Source organism: Osmerus eperlanus, chromosome 8 (assembly GCF_963692335.1).
Source record: "Osmerus eperlanus chromosome 8, fOsmEpe2.1, whole genome shotgun sequence".
Classification (NCBI taxonomy): Eukaryota; Metazoa; Chordata; class Actinopteri; order Osmeriformes; family Osmeridae; genus Osmerus; species Osmerus eperlanus.
In genome coordinates, this window is record NC_085025.1 from 7,634,656 (window position 1) to 7,649,598 (window position 14,943).

Sequence of the window (14,943 nt, forward strand, 5' to 3'; positions counted from 1 at the left end):
TGACTGTTGTTATGGGTTAGCCACACCTAACATGCCTCATCACACGCCGAAAGTGCTGAACACCAATACATGACTAAACACACACACAGATACACACACACACTTTAAATAAATACACACTGGGCATGCACATACACACATGCATTTCACAGACACACGTTAACATACTGTAAACATACTCGTACATTGACTGTGCATGCATGCACACCCACTGTAAACACAGTACACACACAGTACACGCACACATGCTTATGCAGGGCAGGGATGTTCTTCAGAGTGACCCTGCTGAGTAGAACTCAGGATACTCAACAGGATATGCAGCGTTTAGTTCTGTTTACTCTTCTTTACTTAGGACCTGACCTCTCATCTAGTTCTCTCTTTCTCCTTTTTTACTAAGCGTTATTAGGCCATCTCTCTTCCACTTTTTCTCATTCTCTCGATTTCACTATATTTTTCTTCCTGTCTCTAATACAGTACATGTGTAGTTTTCCATTCCCCTGTCTTAGACACAGAACTTCTTCAGACATGGCTGTCCTGTCCTATGGGGGTCTGGATGTGTTTCTGCTGACCTTGTCAGCTTTCCTGTCAGTGGAAGATCACCTTTATTGTTAACAGCCTGAGGGCAGTGTGTGTTTGGGACTAAGTCCCTGCATTGTGCTGTATCCAAGGTGTCAGACTAGTGTCTGAGTCTACTGTCCTCTTCCCTCCATCCCTCCATCCCTCCCTCCCTAGCTGGTGTCATGGGAAGAGAAGCAGACCATCTGTTGGCCCAGTTGCCCAGTGACTGGACAACAGCCTTCCCTTATGGCACTGTTCCACTGCCCATTGTCTGCCTGAGAGAGTGTGTGTGTGCTGTGCGCGTGTCTGCGTATGTATGGGAAAGTGTGTGTTTGTGAGAAATTATGTCTTTCTGTGCATGCAATCAATAATGTGTTTGAGAGATGAAGGGAGTGTGTGCGTGTCTGGATGTGTGTGTGTTTGGTTGTGTGTCCACCTTGAGGAGGTCAGGGTATTGTGTGAAACCTTCCTGTGGGACTTCCATAGCGAACACACCCTAACACAGTAACACACACACACACATATCCCCTTGCTTGTCTCATACACACTGACACACAACACTGTGCTGTGGATGTTGATGTGTTGGGCCACTTCTCTTTGTGCCATATGCTGTCTCTACAGGCGAGACAGACAGACAGACAGACAGACAGACAGACAGACAGACAGGCAAACAGACAGACAGGCAGACAGACAGGCAGACAGGCAGACAGGCAGACAGGCAGGCAGGCAGGCAGGCAGGCAGGCAGGCAGGCAGGCAGTTAGACAGGCAGGCAGGCAGGCAGGCAGGCAGTTAGACAGACAGGCAGACAGACAGACAGGCAAACAGGCAGGCAGGCAGGCAGACAGACAGGCAAACACACAGACAGACAGGCAAACATACAGACAGACAGGCAAACAGACAGGCAGGCAGGCAGTTAGACAGGCAGACAGGCAGGCAGGCAGGCAGGCAGTTAGACAGACAAATAATAGTCTGTAGACCTCCTCCACAACAACTGCCTTCAAGTGACAGAAAAGGACAAGCACGGCTTTGTGGAAATAAACACCCACACAGCAAATGCATACCTCACTGCAACCTCTAGGTATTCACACCCACATATATGTGTGTGTGTTCGTGTGTTTGTGTCTGTGTGCGTGTTCTCTGTGGGTTTATGTTTGTGTAACATTTGTCCCTTCATTTTCTCATAGCAGATTTTTTTTCCATCTCTATTTTCTGTCTTGTTGTTGAAGTAACTGTTGGAACATGTTTCTTCTCTTTACTGCGTCTGTCTTTCTACTGTATCTCTCCCCTCCCTCCCTCCCTCCCTCCCTCCCTCCCTCTTTCTCTCTCCCTCTCTCTCTCTCTCTCTCTCTCTCTCTCTCTCTCTCTCTCTCTCTCTCTCTCTCTTTCTTTCTTTCTTTATGTGTGTCTCTCTCTCTGTGTGTCTCTCTTCCCTCCCACCTCCTCTCTCTCTCTTTTCTTTTTTCATTCTTTCTTTCTCACTCTACATGAATATCTTTCTCATATCATCTCTTCCTACTGTGAGTGTCTAAGTGTGGGGGAGGCTGCTTTACGTGTGCATGTGTGTCTGTGTGTGTGGGGGGGGGGGATGACAAGCAGTTCTTTATTACCTGCTGTCCTGCTTCTGTTTTCTCTCTCTCTCTCTCTCTCTCTCTCTCTCTCTCTCTCTCTCTCTCTCTCTCTCTCTCTCTCTCTCTCTCTCTCTCTCTCTCTCTCCCTCCCTCTCTTCTCTCTCTCTCCCTCCCTCTCTCTCTCTCTCTCTCTCTCTCTCTCTCTCTCTCTCTCTCTCTCCTCTCTCTCTGCTGGTCTGCGCTCGGTCACTGTTGATATCTTACTCTGCTCTCTCTCTCTATCTCCTACTCTCTGCTCTCCTCCCGGGCTGCTTTGGCACAGGGACAGCCGTAACCTGACTCCCTGGTCCTGCTCCCACTCTCCCGGCTCTGCCCTGCCACCTTAGACCCCCGCAGTGGGCTGCAGCTCCACCTGGACGCCCTGTTGGCCCAGACTGGACTTGTTGGTGTCCCCGAGTACGAGTACGCTCTCCCGTCCTTTTAGACCTCACTTCTAGCTCCAGAAACACTGAAGGACACAAAGTGCTGGCTTTGCAAAACTTGTGCGCGTGCGTGTGTGTCATGTGCGTGACAGTCTCTTTTGTTTGCCGTATTACCTCATTTTTCAGCCTGCAGTTCTAAATGGTGCGGCTGTGTTTGGATATGTGGTTTCAGTACCTCAAACCTGTTTGAAGAAGTGGAGAGAGAGAGAGAGGGAGAGAGAGAAAGACAGGATGAAAGAGAGAAATGAAAGAGGCGTGAGGACCGAGGGTGTGGGGGATGGGTATTTTGTGTGATGTTGGGGTTTCTGCAGGCTGGTTGTGGTTTGGGGTGCTGAAGGGGGGTGGGGGGCCAAGGGGTGGGGGCGGGGGTGGGGAGGGGGTATTGGGAGGGTGAGGAAGGGGGATTGAGGGGGGGATTGAAACCTGATAGAAAGCTGCTTTAGTTGAGCCCAGCAGGCTGATTCCACAGACTTCTCTGTCTGACTGGAGATAATCCTCTAATGGCCCTGCTTCAAACTGCTGCCCACTAATATGTTTCCCAAAGTGTGTGTATGTGTGCATCTATGTGTTTGTGTGGATAGTCTTGTCTTTTTGCATAGAAAGGTTTGTGTTTGTGTGCCTCTCAGGTGCATACTCTACGTGCGTACTGATCTAGCCATGTTAACAGTTATTGATTTTCCACGAAGTAGGAAGTTGGAAGTTATTGATTCTCCTGGACAATGATGTCACTTCAGACAGCACAGGGTGTTTGCTTATCCATGAGATTTTCCTCTCTCTCTCTCTCTCTCTCTCTCTCTATCTCTCTCTCTCTCTCTCTCTTCTCTCTCTCTCTCTCTCTCTCTCTCTCTCTCTCTCTCTCTCTCTCTCTCTCGCTTGCTCGCTCTCTGTGATTCTCTCTCTCAAACTTTTCATCTTTCTCCGTTTCTCTTTTTAACTGTTACTAAAATCCTTAGTAAGAAGATCAGAAAAACAATCCTTTCCTCCTCCTCCTTCCCCTCCTCTTCTTCATCCACCTCCTCCTCCTCCTCCTCTATTTTCTCTTCTCCATCTATCTCCTCCTCTCCCTCCTCCTCTCCCTCCTCCGCCTCCTCCTGTCCCTCCTCCTCCTCTCCCTCACCCTCTCCCTCCTCCTCCTCTTCTCTCCCCATTGTTTGGTTCCAAGATGTGTAACCAGGAGGCCTTCTGGAAGGTCCAGCTGTTGGTCAGTATTCTGCTGCATGCATGGCCTTGTTAATGATTAACCAGATAGCAAACATGGCTCACTCCACACACACAAACACACACACACACAAACACACACACACACACAAGCACAAAAAACTCCAAACACACACTCACATACCAAAAACAAAGACACACTCTTCAACTCACACACGCACACAACTTGAATGTCTCCTATATCTCATCTTATGAGGTCACCTGTAAAGCTGTGCAGAGACACCATTTGTCTGGCTTGAATAACGTCCAATGTCACCTACAGGCCGTTCAACAGGCCTGTTGTACTGTTACAGAATGCACTCTTGTGCATGTGTAAACCTTTTCTGCATTTATAGTACAGATCATAACTGGTCGTTTTGCCAATGCTGGAGGCATGTGTGCACTGTGCTGTGCACACAGATAGTTTGTGTGTTTATGAGAGTACGTGGGGTAAGCAGAAACTTTCTGTATTTGTTAGTTTGTGTCTGTGACCAGTATTATTCATTGGATCTTTACATACATATTGTCCATGCATGTTTAGGTTCGTGTGTAAGACACAAAGAATGAACTGGAGAGATGAACATGGAGACACAGAAGGAGAAAGAGAGAAACAGAAGGAGAGAGAAACAGAATGAACTTGCAGAGAGAGAGAGAGAGAGAGAGAGAGAGAGAGAGAGAGAGAGAGAGAGAGAGAGAGAGAGAGAGAGAGAGAGAGAGAGAGAGAGAGAGAGAGAGAGAGAGAGAGAGAGAGAGAGACAGACAGAAATGCCAGAAAGTCTTGCATGTCTAGTATGCTTGACCAAACAAGTATTTCATAAACAATGAAATATTAACGGGCTGTTACAGCACCGGCGTGGCCATCAGATGAGGTTCCACCGGGTGCTTTTGTCCAGCCTGCCGGTACCGGGCCTCATCGTTCATTAATGAGGAAACATGAGCTGGGATGGTGGGGAGGTGGTATCACGTACTCACAACTGCAGAAGAACCACCATGACGTCTCCTAGGAAACCACATGGGCCGTCAACATCCTGAGAGGGAGAGAGAGAGAAACTGTCGAGAGAAAGAGTGACAGGGACAGGTAGAGAATTAAAAGTCTTGTATCAATGCCATCTTTTCTGTGCATGCATGTCTGCTCCTCTGGCCAGTATGTCTCTCATCTGGCATACAGGATTAGACTTGGCCGACCACTCTCATACCTATTTCACATTCTCATAAGGCATGTCACAACCTTTGAGGTGTGGGGAGGATTACATCCCCGACCTGGCAACCATCCCCTGTGCTCTGCTTGTCTCTGCCACAGAGGAGTTTAACAAGACCCCTGTGTCATCCCAGTTAGAACGCTAGGGAACTGTCGAGAGGTGCAGCATCAATACTTCAGTTGTACTTCTACTTGTTACAAATGGAAAATAAACAGGAACATTTTAGGTAAATCTGTGGGTTCAGGTGAAGTTATGAATGTTTCTCAAAGGGGTCATTAGCAGCCATTATGATGGTCTGATCTGGGGGTGGGCAACCAGCCCCGGGCTGTGATTCATATCTGTTTAGTCAGCAGCATCTGATTCTCACTGCAGGAACAACAGTGAGGGTGGCCGCCGCCATGGCAACCTTGTAAGAGCTGTCAGTTGGTGGTTCTAAAGCTCTGTTTTGAGGTCAGTGTCATGACCTCTCCCCTTCTGGTGAGGTGAGGATTAGGGATAGCTGATCCTAGTTCTGCCTCTGTTATGGTAGACATCTCGCCAGGAACCTTATATTTTGTATACCCTGATACCCTTTGAGCTTTTGACTGCACCCCTCTGAGGAGAGGCCTAGTGGTATCTTCCACAGCCTCCAGAGCTGAACCCTATGAGGTTAGAGATGTGTTATATTGGCAGGGATCAAACACTGAACTCCAGAGATGGAAAAGGTTTTGCGGAGGTTAACTGTTAAAAAGAGCGATCTGTTCATCATGTTATTGGCACCTTATTAAAGCAGACTAAAGATAGCGGGCAGGAGGGCTGGGGGGGCGGTGGCAGTATTGTGACAGCTGCTCCTCCTCCCTGGTGGAATAACATCCCAGGAACTCTGCTTTCCTCACTCACACACAGCGCTGACCTGGGGTTGCACAGGACTTTACACAGCCGTGAGTCCATGTGTGTCATTTCGTGTGTTTTTGTAAAGACTGTGCAGCGATAAGGGAAATGTGTATTAACACATGCATCTATGCACTGTATGATGAAAGTATCTCTGCAGTGTGAACCATACAAAGAAATGACCCTTTAGTTCTGAGCCCTTTCTTAATTTACCCCCTCCTCTCCCTCCCTCCTCCCCCTTCCCCCGTCCTCCCTTCCCCCCCTCCTCCCCTCCCTGGTCAATGCTGTTTTCTCTTCTTTGCTCGGTGTTCCGCTCCGCTCTCTGGAGTTACGCTCCGTTTCATGGAATCCAGGGAAGGCTGTTTCCTCCAGGCGCCCGCGCGCGTCTGCTCAGGGCTCTGCTGCTCTCAGACCGCGCCGCCGGCGCTTGGTGAGGCCGCGCCTTTGCAATAGCTTGCCAGAACACACAGAGATCAGAGGAGGGGGGAAAGGAGAAGGAGGAAAGGAAGGGTAGACTGGCAGGCGAGGGGGGAGGGGGTTGGAGAAGCAGGACAAAGTTGGACCTGTGTTTCTCCAGAGTGATTCCATTTTGTCAGGTCGACCCACCTGGTGCTGCTCTGGTGGTTGTGTCTCCTCAGGTTTCCCAGTACAGAGAGGTCCAGTCCCATGTCAGAATCACTCCCTAAGTCATGCAAGCGTCACTGGCATCACTTGGTAGCATGTTCGCCTTGCTCCCACCCCACCTTGCCCCTTATTACAACCCCCGGGCGTGGTGGTGGTGGGGGGGGGGTTCTCCGAAAAGTGAGTGAAATCGGCAAGATAAAAATAATTTACGAAGTTACTCAATAACTCAATGGTGAAGGGTGTATGTGCAGAAAAGTGAGCAATAACAGGCTAGCCAGAGCCAGTGTTCCTGAGCACTACACCCAGCAGCAGGCTGTAGGGTGGGCAGGTAAGGGTTAACTCCTGCAGCTAACTCCACGTCTCAGCCTGCAATGTTAAGTGCTTGCTGATCTATGGAGGGGTTTCGAACCCAGAGCTAGGTTTTAGGAAGGGGTGGTAGGGAGGAAGAGAGACGAAAAAGAAAAGATTTGCTTTGTCTACACTTTCTACTTATTTAAAGATTTTAAAAAACAACCCTCAGTGTGTGCGTGTGTGTGTGTGTGTGATATTGATTTAAAACTGTTTTCATCCTTTTCAGTAAGTTTAAACAGACTTGATCAAACATCAGAGACCCTGGACCTTAAACAACATAAGAACTCCCAGGGCAGGCCTGCTTGATGTGGGAGAGAGATCTTCCTTTGTTTTTCTGAGCAGCAGATGGTTTTATGTTGGCAGTAAAAAGGTGAAGATAGAGGTCTGTTTGTTCCACCTCCACAAACACACACACACACACACACACACAGACAAACTCAAACAAACACCTGTTAAAAACTACAACAGGAACAATTTGTTAGTCAAATGATTATATGCTGCATATGCTTGTGCACACAACTTCATGCTCTGGCACAACTTTTTTTCTCTCTCACCATTTCTTTTTTCAGAGGAGGAGAAGAGGGGGAGAGCGAGAGCAAAAAAGATTGGACCCTGTAACTGTTGTTCTGTTACGTGATTGGTGAAAGCCTGTTGCTAGGCTTATGTCATTGTGCCTCTGCTTTTTGCTCCCTCTCTCTCTCTCTCTCTCTCTCTCTCTTTCTCTCTCTCTCTCTCTCTCTCTCTCTCTCTCTCTCTCTCTCTCTCTCTCTCTCTCTCTCTCTCTCTCGCTCTCTCTCTGTCTTTCTCACCCTCTTGCTCTATTTTGCTCTCTCACTTCCTCTCTCTCTCTCTCTCTCTCTCTCTCTCTCTCTCTCTCTCTCTCTCTCTCTCTCTCTCTCTCTCTCTCTGAAGCGATAGGTCAGGTTTAAACTGGTTGGGAGGACTTCTACCACTTGTTGCACATCCCCACAGTTTTTTTTTGTGGTTTCTTTCTGTTCTCGTCTCACTGCAGCCACACCACTGGGACACATATGTAGTGAGCTTTAGATTGACTGCCTTTCTCTGTCTCTTCTTTTCTCTCTGTCTTCTCATCCCTGAGTTTTTGGTGAAAGCGGTTGAAAAGTTTGCAGTGGTAACCAGATAGAAGAAATATATATTTCTTCTTTATGAGCTTTTTCAGAAAGACCCATGCGAGTTAAACATGCTTTATTTTCTTAGAAAAAGTTACCGAGCTACAATTGTTAACAAAAAAAACAAAAAAGAAATACACGTACTTGTAGCTTTTAACTAGACTTTGCCAAAGTTGTTTCATATAATTTTCATGCCCGACAGTTTTAACTGTAGTAAATGTTGTTGTTAAACTTGTAGTTAGTGAAACACATAAACAAAATACAAAGGTCATAGTTGTCTGTCTATTAACTATAGGACTGTCTCAACTATCTTTGCACAAATCTCAACCATTCCAATTATCTAAAGAATGTGTTTCTCTTTTCTCTGTGGAAGTTTCACGTCTGCTATGAACTACATGATGATTTATCTGGTTATCTGGCATGTTCCAAAATACCTCATATTTTTCAGTTAGTCAAACATTACACTCAAAAGATGACTTAGACTTAGAAAGTGTCCCTCTGTGGGTTACCTTGTTAATGTTACAGGAAGTGACTTGTGGAATATCATACCTTAGGCCAGAAACCCTAATCTGACACATATTAGAGGTAGAGCTACACCAGTCACATTCTGGAACTGACAGAATGCTGACCCCTGACCCCTCCTTAAGTAGGTCACCAGACTGGCTACATGAGAGGATCAGGCAACTACACACTCAAAATGGAGGCAGGTTGGCTGGAAAAGGTAAGTGGGGGAGGATGAGTAGAGAAGAATGAAGTTGAAGGACACCATGGAAGCATGAAAATAAATATGAATGGAAGAAGAAAGAGAAAGAGAAAGTAGGAGCAGAGGAGAGAGAGGGCCTGAGACTAGATCCATACAGGGTCTCCATCAATCTCACTGTGCTCTGTAACTAATCATCCCCCTGTTATCATAACCCCCCCCCCCCCCCCCCCCCCACAGTGAGTACAGTAAAGCCTCCCAGTGTGGGTGGTGTGGTCACCCTGACAATAGGGTTCAGTCTGGCCTCTGGGTGGATGAGGGATGTCTAAGCGCTTTTATGTGAAACGTTGTGGTGTGTGTTTGTCGGTGTGTGTGTTGCTCAGTGTCGCCCCGAACGCTGACCAGCCTCTTCTGCAACTTTGCTGAGCCATGGAGCTCAGTGTGCTGCAGCCTGTGGCCCCAGCCAGCAGAGTGCTGACTCTGTGCCCCCCGGGGGTCTGTTTACCACCACTACTACCCCTCCAGCACCCCTCTCTGCCCCCCCCCCCGGGGGTATCGGGGCGGTGGACCACACAATGAACCTGCTGAATGGTGTGCTATCACTGGCAGCTCTGCGCCAAACTCAACAGGCAGAGGGAAAGCTCTTCTGGGTCGGGCCAGTCAACTATCTCTCTCTATCTCACACACAGTCACTTACTCCATTCCTTCTCTCTCCGTCTCCCTCTCCCCTTCTTTTCTCAAATAGGAGCAGTTTGTCAGGTTTTTATTTTAGTTCCTCCGGTTATGCCTCCCCCCTTACCCTATGACACACGAACAAACACACATAAAAGCACACAAACACACATCTCCCCTACCCTGGTCTGTACGTACACATACACACATTACCACACACACACACACACCCAAACTAGCACACACACCCCATTCACACACACACACTCTCCCTACTCCCATAATAACTGTATTATTAGATGTGTTAACCTGAGTCAGTATTTTAATGGGATTGTGAAATGTACTGCTAGTGAGGTTGTTGTTTGTGTTCTAGTGATGAAAACCATTCCACTGGGGTCTGTGGTGTCTCAGCCTTCAATCAATATGTATTTATTATAGATTTGTTTCATATGAATTCATTAACTAAACCTTTTTCAAATTCATATTAATTTATTAAATGGTGATTTGAAATTGAAGAATTGATCAGATGATTGTTTGAATTAGATTATAATCCAACTACTATAATGGCTGTTTGTTCAGAGCAAATTTCACTTCCCCCTCTCCTTTCATGTTTGTAAGCATAGATTAAGGAATACATACAAAAAAGATTGTAAAGGGCAATTGGATTTTTCTATACCGTCAGTGGTGTGTCATTATGGCTTGGTTGGAATAAACAAAGCCATAAACCCAGTAGATTTTTGTTATCTCTCCTTCTCTTTTGGCTCAGGTGGTGTCCCGGGGCCGTGATTGGCTCAGGGCTGAATTATCTGTGTGGTCTATTGGCTGAGCAGGAAGCAGGAATTGATTTCCGGTTGTTGTTGTTGATCTTGCAGGTATCCATCTATCTAGGTGGTGATTCATCTCAGCCACAATAGCAGTCACTGTGTGAATGTGTATGTGTGTGCTTGTGTGTGTGTGTATGTATGTATGTATGTATGTATGTATGTGTGTATGTATGTATGTATGTATGTATGTATGTATGTATGTATGTATGTATGTATGTATGTATGTATGTATGTATGTATGTATGTGTGTGTGCATACATATGTTTGTGTGTGTGCATAAGTGTGTGTGTGCCTGCCTGCATGCATGCATGTGTTTGTGTGCGAGTAGGTTTGCAGAAGTGCATGTGTGTGTGTGTGTCAGCCTCTCCGTGTGTGCATGCATGGCATACATGTGCTTGGTCACATTCCCATTGTGTAAACTACTGCTCTTGTGCTTCCCATGAATGGAAGACAAGAGAAAAAACTTGTAGCTGCTTGGTAATCTTGTCTGTTTTCTGTGTAACATGAGAGCTGAATGGAGTACATGAGTACATCAGTATTACAGGTTATTGTGTAAAGAAATCCCTAAGAAACGAACAAGTTTATTTAAGTTGTCATCTTCATTGATTAAAAGATTTAGTTCATTAATCAGAACAACCAATGGATATCAAACAATGAAAACTTGGCGTTACATTTTTTCTTGTAGAGATTGTGTTTAGTATTTTACAGTCGATGTCGAGGCAATGGTCTCCAATGTCCTGACAATATAGATGAGAGGATTGATGCTGTGTCTTGGGGGTTTATTTCTCGGCTCACGTTTAGAACCTGTCTCCTCACAGTTCACCCCTCCTCCTCCGTCCCCTTTAACGCTATTGGCTCAATGGAGGTTGTTTTCGGCATTGGATTGGTTGTTTCACACGTCAGTCATGCTGGTCCGCTTATTTAGCGAGTGTATGCGCTGAGAAAGATTGGTATTCTGCTGTAGGGCTGCAACAGCTGACGACGGAGCACTTTACCCAGTGCCCCAGGAACAAAGCGAGAAGGAAACAGCCATTTATTAGACGTTTATATTTTTTTATATACCTTGAAACATTCAAGCACACTGAGAACACACTATGAGGCACGCGACAGCACCAACGGAAACCATGGAAAATAATTCATTAACAGTGTCAGACTTATTGAAGACATGCACTCATTGTGAACGACTCAGTAAAAAGGTACGATAATTGTGTTCTTTAATGGGCTAATACTGTTGACAGTTGATGCATGCTTTTCTTACCTTGGGCTATTTGATGTAATTTGAATGCGCTTATGGTCGTTTGACACTTCTCCCTTGACTCTCGAGCAAATAGTCTGCAGTGCAGCCTTTCCTTTTGTGTCCGTTCTTGTTTACGCATAAGACGAGTGTTGCGCTGCTTGACAGTCCTCTATGTCCCGCACAGGTCTTTGTCAGTTTCTTTTGTAGCTCCTGGTTGTTGGTTATAGCCTAGAGAAAGTTGATATTATACATTGGTTATATTTATTTGTGTTGGTTATCTTTTGATCTTCGGCCAGAGAGCTAGGTTATTCATTCAGCCACTTTATTGTGCGTGCGCAACGGGACAGCTGCCATCAAGTCAGCTAAAGGGGGACATGTCTCAACAAGTTTCTATTTTGTGACCGATTAAAAGTACAGATTTCAAGAATTGTAAGTCTCAATTGCTGTTTTTTCTTCTATAAACCTACGATCAATACAAGATTTATATCTAAGCTATTTAATCCATAATTGTAACTTGTTGCCACAGCTCACATAATGTAGGAAAACTGGGTAAATGGATTTAAAGTAAAATAATAATCCTTTCGACATTTTGTTATCTTTTAAGACGCAAGAACCGCGCAGCATCTTTTTCTGCAGCGGTGTTATGAACAAAGCGTGTCGAGTTTCTCTTGTCTTTGCTAAGGCTAAGTGTCAGACGGACTAGTAATGCCAAACCGGGGCAGTAGAGTAATCTGTAGCAGAGCAGGGGGTGAGAGGAGAGGCCTTGCTGTATTACATGGGAGGGATGGAAGCCAAAATGCTACTAAATACCGCTAATAGGGTTTTTTTTCCCTTTCCGTGTGTATTTAAAATGAACTTTCGATGTCACTTGATCTCCATTGGAATGACGTTTCCTCTATGTATTGCTGGTCATGTAAATGTGAATATATATGTTCCCTTGTCTTGCAGGATTTAGGAGTAAGGATTCCAAGACCACTGGGAAACGGACCAAGTAGATTTATCCCAGAAAAAGAAGTGAGTAGATCGGATCTTATAGGCACCTCATATGAGCCAGTGACAAATACAAACTGATGAATATTTGAGTAAATACAATGTACTGCATCTACTACTATTAACATGTATTGCTGAAATAGTTAAGAGTCTACGACTGGATCATATGCTGATGAATCTCCCCCTCTCTTCCACTAGATCCTGCAAGTAAGCAAGGAGGACGCCAGGACGCAGTCGATATTCGAGGACGCCTTTGCGGCGCTGGGTCGCCTTGACAACATCTCTCTGGTGATGGGCTTCCACCCGCAGTACCTGGAGAGCTTCCTCCGGACGCAGCACTACCTGCTTCAGATGGACGGCCCGCTGTCTCTGCACTACCGCCACTATATAGGCATCATGGTAAGCCTAAACTCCACTATCATGACATGGGCGTATGTCATGGTAGGCTGAGAGCCGTGCTAAAGACATTGAGATCATCTGTTCCTGTGCTCTTTCAACTGCTGTTTCTCAGCAACTCCATCCCCTCTCATATCTCCCACGCCTCCCTGTAGTCTCTCAACCATGTCAGTATAACGTGTCCCCCCCCCCCCCCCTCCAGGCGGCAGCACGTCACCAGTGCTCCTACCTGGTCAACCTGCACGTCAACGACTTCCTCCAGGTGGGGGGTGATCCCAAGTGGCTGAACGGGCTGGACGAAGCCCCACAGAAGCTGCAGGCCCTGGGAGACCTCAACAAGATCCTGGCCCACCGGCCCTGGCTGCTCACCAAGGCCCATATCGAGGTAAGGGACCAGGGGCTGGATTAGGGAGCCAAATGCAGGAAGGTGACACTATCCTGGGCTGGCTGGATGGCAGGTGGGGAGGGTGGGGGTGGAGCTGATGATGTAACAGTCCATGGTCAACGAGGTCATTGATGGAGGGAGGTAGGAGGACGGCTGCAGCTGTTTGACTTGGCCGAACTGGCAGGCTTCAGGGTTACTGAAGGGGGAAAGAGATAGAGGGAGGTAAGCAGAAAAGGGGAGAAAGGAAAAGGTGATATTAGATCCATCACTGCATCATCACCGTAACCTCTGTCCAATCCTATGTGCCAGCTGGTGATTGATACTCACTCCACTGACAATGCCACATGACCCAGCCTATCATACAGACTATTAGACTGATTTGACAGCTTTACTTACCAATCCTTTTTCTCTTTCTTTTTCTGTGGCCCCAGCACCTGCTGAAGGCAGAGGAGCACAGCTGGTCTCTGGCGGAGCTGATCCATGCGGTGGTGCTGCTCACCCACTACCACTCCCTGGCCTCCTTCACCTTCGGCTGTGGCATCAGCCCTGAGATCCACTGCAGCGGGGGCCACACCTTCAGACCCCCCTCCCTCAGCCAGTACTGCATGTGCGACATCGCCAACGGCAACGGGCACCACGCCAACCACCATGATGACCACCACCACCTCCACAGCAACCAGGTGAGAGATGGGGACGTGAGGGAGATGGGTGGGGGGAGGGGGGGGGGTGAGATTGTGAAAGAGAGAGAGGCTGGCACTAGGCTGTGAAACCATGGTATGGTTGTGGGGTGGTCAATCTCTGGTGGAGGCTCAGTGTGGTTGATAGAGAGGGGACTGTGTGGAACGTGTGGTATTGGGTCATCTCTGGTTTTACATGTAACCTGACTGCCTGTGTGTGTGTGTGTGTGTGTGTGTAGGAGGTGTCTGGCGAGGTGGAGGTGCTGATGGAGAGGATGAAGCAGATGCAGGAGTGTCGTGAGGAGGAGGAGGCCAGCCAGGAGGAGATGGCCACACGCTTCGAGAGGGAGAAGACTGAGAGCATGCTGGTGTCCACCTCCGAGGACGAGGAGGGCGTGCCCTCCAGGGACGTGTCCCGCCACTTTGAGGACCCCAGCTACGGCTACAAGGACTTCTCCAGGAGGGGGGAGCACGTACCCACCTTCAGAGTGCAGGTAGGCCAGACTCCACACACACACAGTGTCAATATGAACCCCCACTCCTGCAATATTAACCCCTCGTTATCCCCCCCAGGACTACAGCTGGGAGGACCATGGCTACTCCCTGGTCAACCGCCTGTACCCAGATGTGGGTCAGCTGCTGGACGAGAAGTTCCAGATGGCCTACACCCTGACCTACAACACCATGGCAACACACAAGGATGTGGATACGTCCATGCTTCGCAGGGCCATCTGGAACTACATCCACTGCATGTTTGGCATCAGGTTAGAAAAACAACTTTTCTACGATTTGATAACGCTGTCATAGCTTATTTTCCCCCTTTACTTTACTTGTACCATTTTATTGGTGGCTGGTTGACTCTGACCCCCCCCCCCCCCCTTCCTCTCGCTCTCTGTCTCAGATATGATGACTATGACTATGGGGAGATCAACCAGCTTCTGGATCGCAGCTTTAAGGTCTACATTAAGACCATGGTGTGCAGCCCGGAGAAAACCACCAAGAGAATGTATGAAAGCTTCTGGAGGCAGTTCCAGCACTCTGAGAAGGTGAGGGGGTGACACAGGGCTTGGTACAAATATGTA

The 14,943-nt window shown here is 47.4% G+C and overlaps 1 protein-coding gene across 2 annotated transcripts in view; it reads left to right on the top strand.

The window, feature by feature from the left end:
- The window catches only part of sesn1 (sestrin 1), a 36,633-nt gene that overhangs the window by 20,319 nt on the left and 1,371 nt on the right, over nucleotides 1-14,943 (top strand). The window contains exons 1-8 of one of the 2 annotated variants that reach the window (XM_062466998.1): nucleotides 11,124-11,372; nucleotides 12,362-12,427; nucleotides 12,602-12,802; nucleotides 13,002-13,184; nucleotides 13,616-13,864; nucleotides 14,101-14,355; nucleotides 14,435-14,625; nucleotides 14,763-14,907. In XM_062466998.1, coding sequence (XP_062322982.1) covers nucleotides 11,271-11,372; nucleotides 12,362-12,427; nucleotides 12,602-12,802; nucleotides 13,002-13,184; nucleotides 13,616-13,864; nucleotides 14,101-14,355; nucleotides 14,435-14,625; nucleotides 14,763-14,907 — 1,392 coding nt within the window. In that variant the 5' untranslated portion in view covers nucleotides 11,124-11,270. Of the gene's footprint in view, nucleotides 1-11,123; nucleotides 11,373-12,361; nucleotides 12,428-12,601; nucleotides 12,803-13,001; nucleotides 13,185-13,615; nucleotides 13,865-14,100; nucleotides 14,356-14,434; nucleotides 14,626-14,762; nucleotides 14,908-14,943 lie in introns of those variants that run through there. The other variant, XM_062466997.1, reaches the window with a different exon arrangement.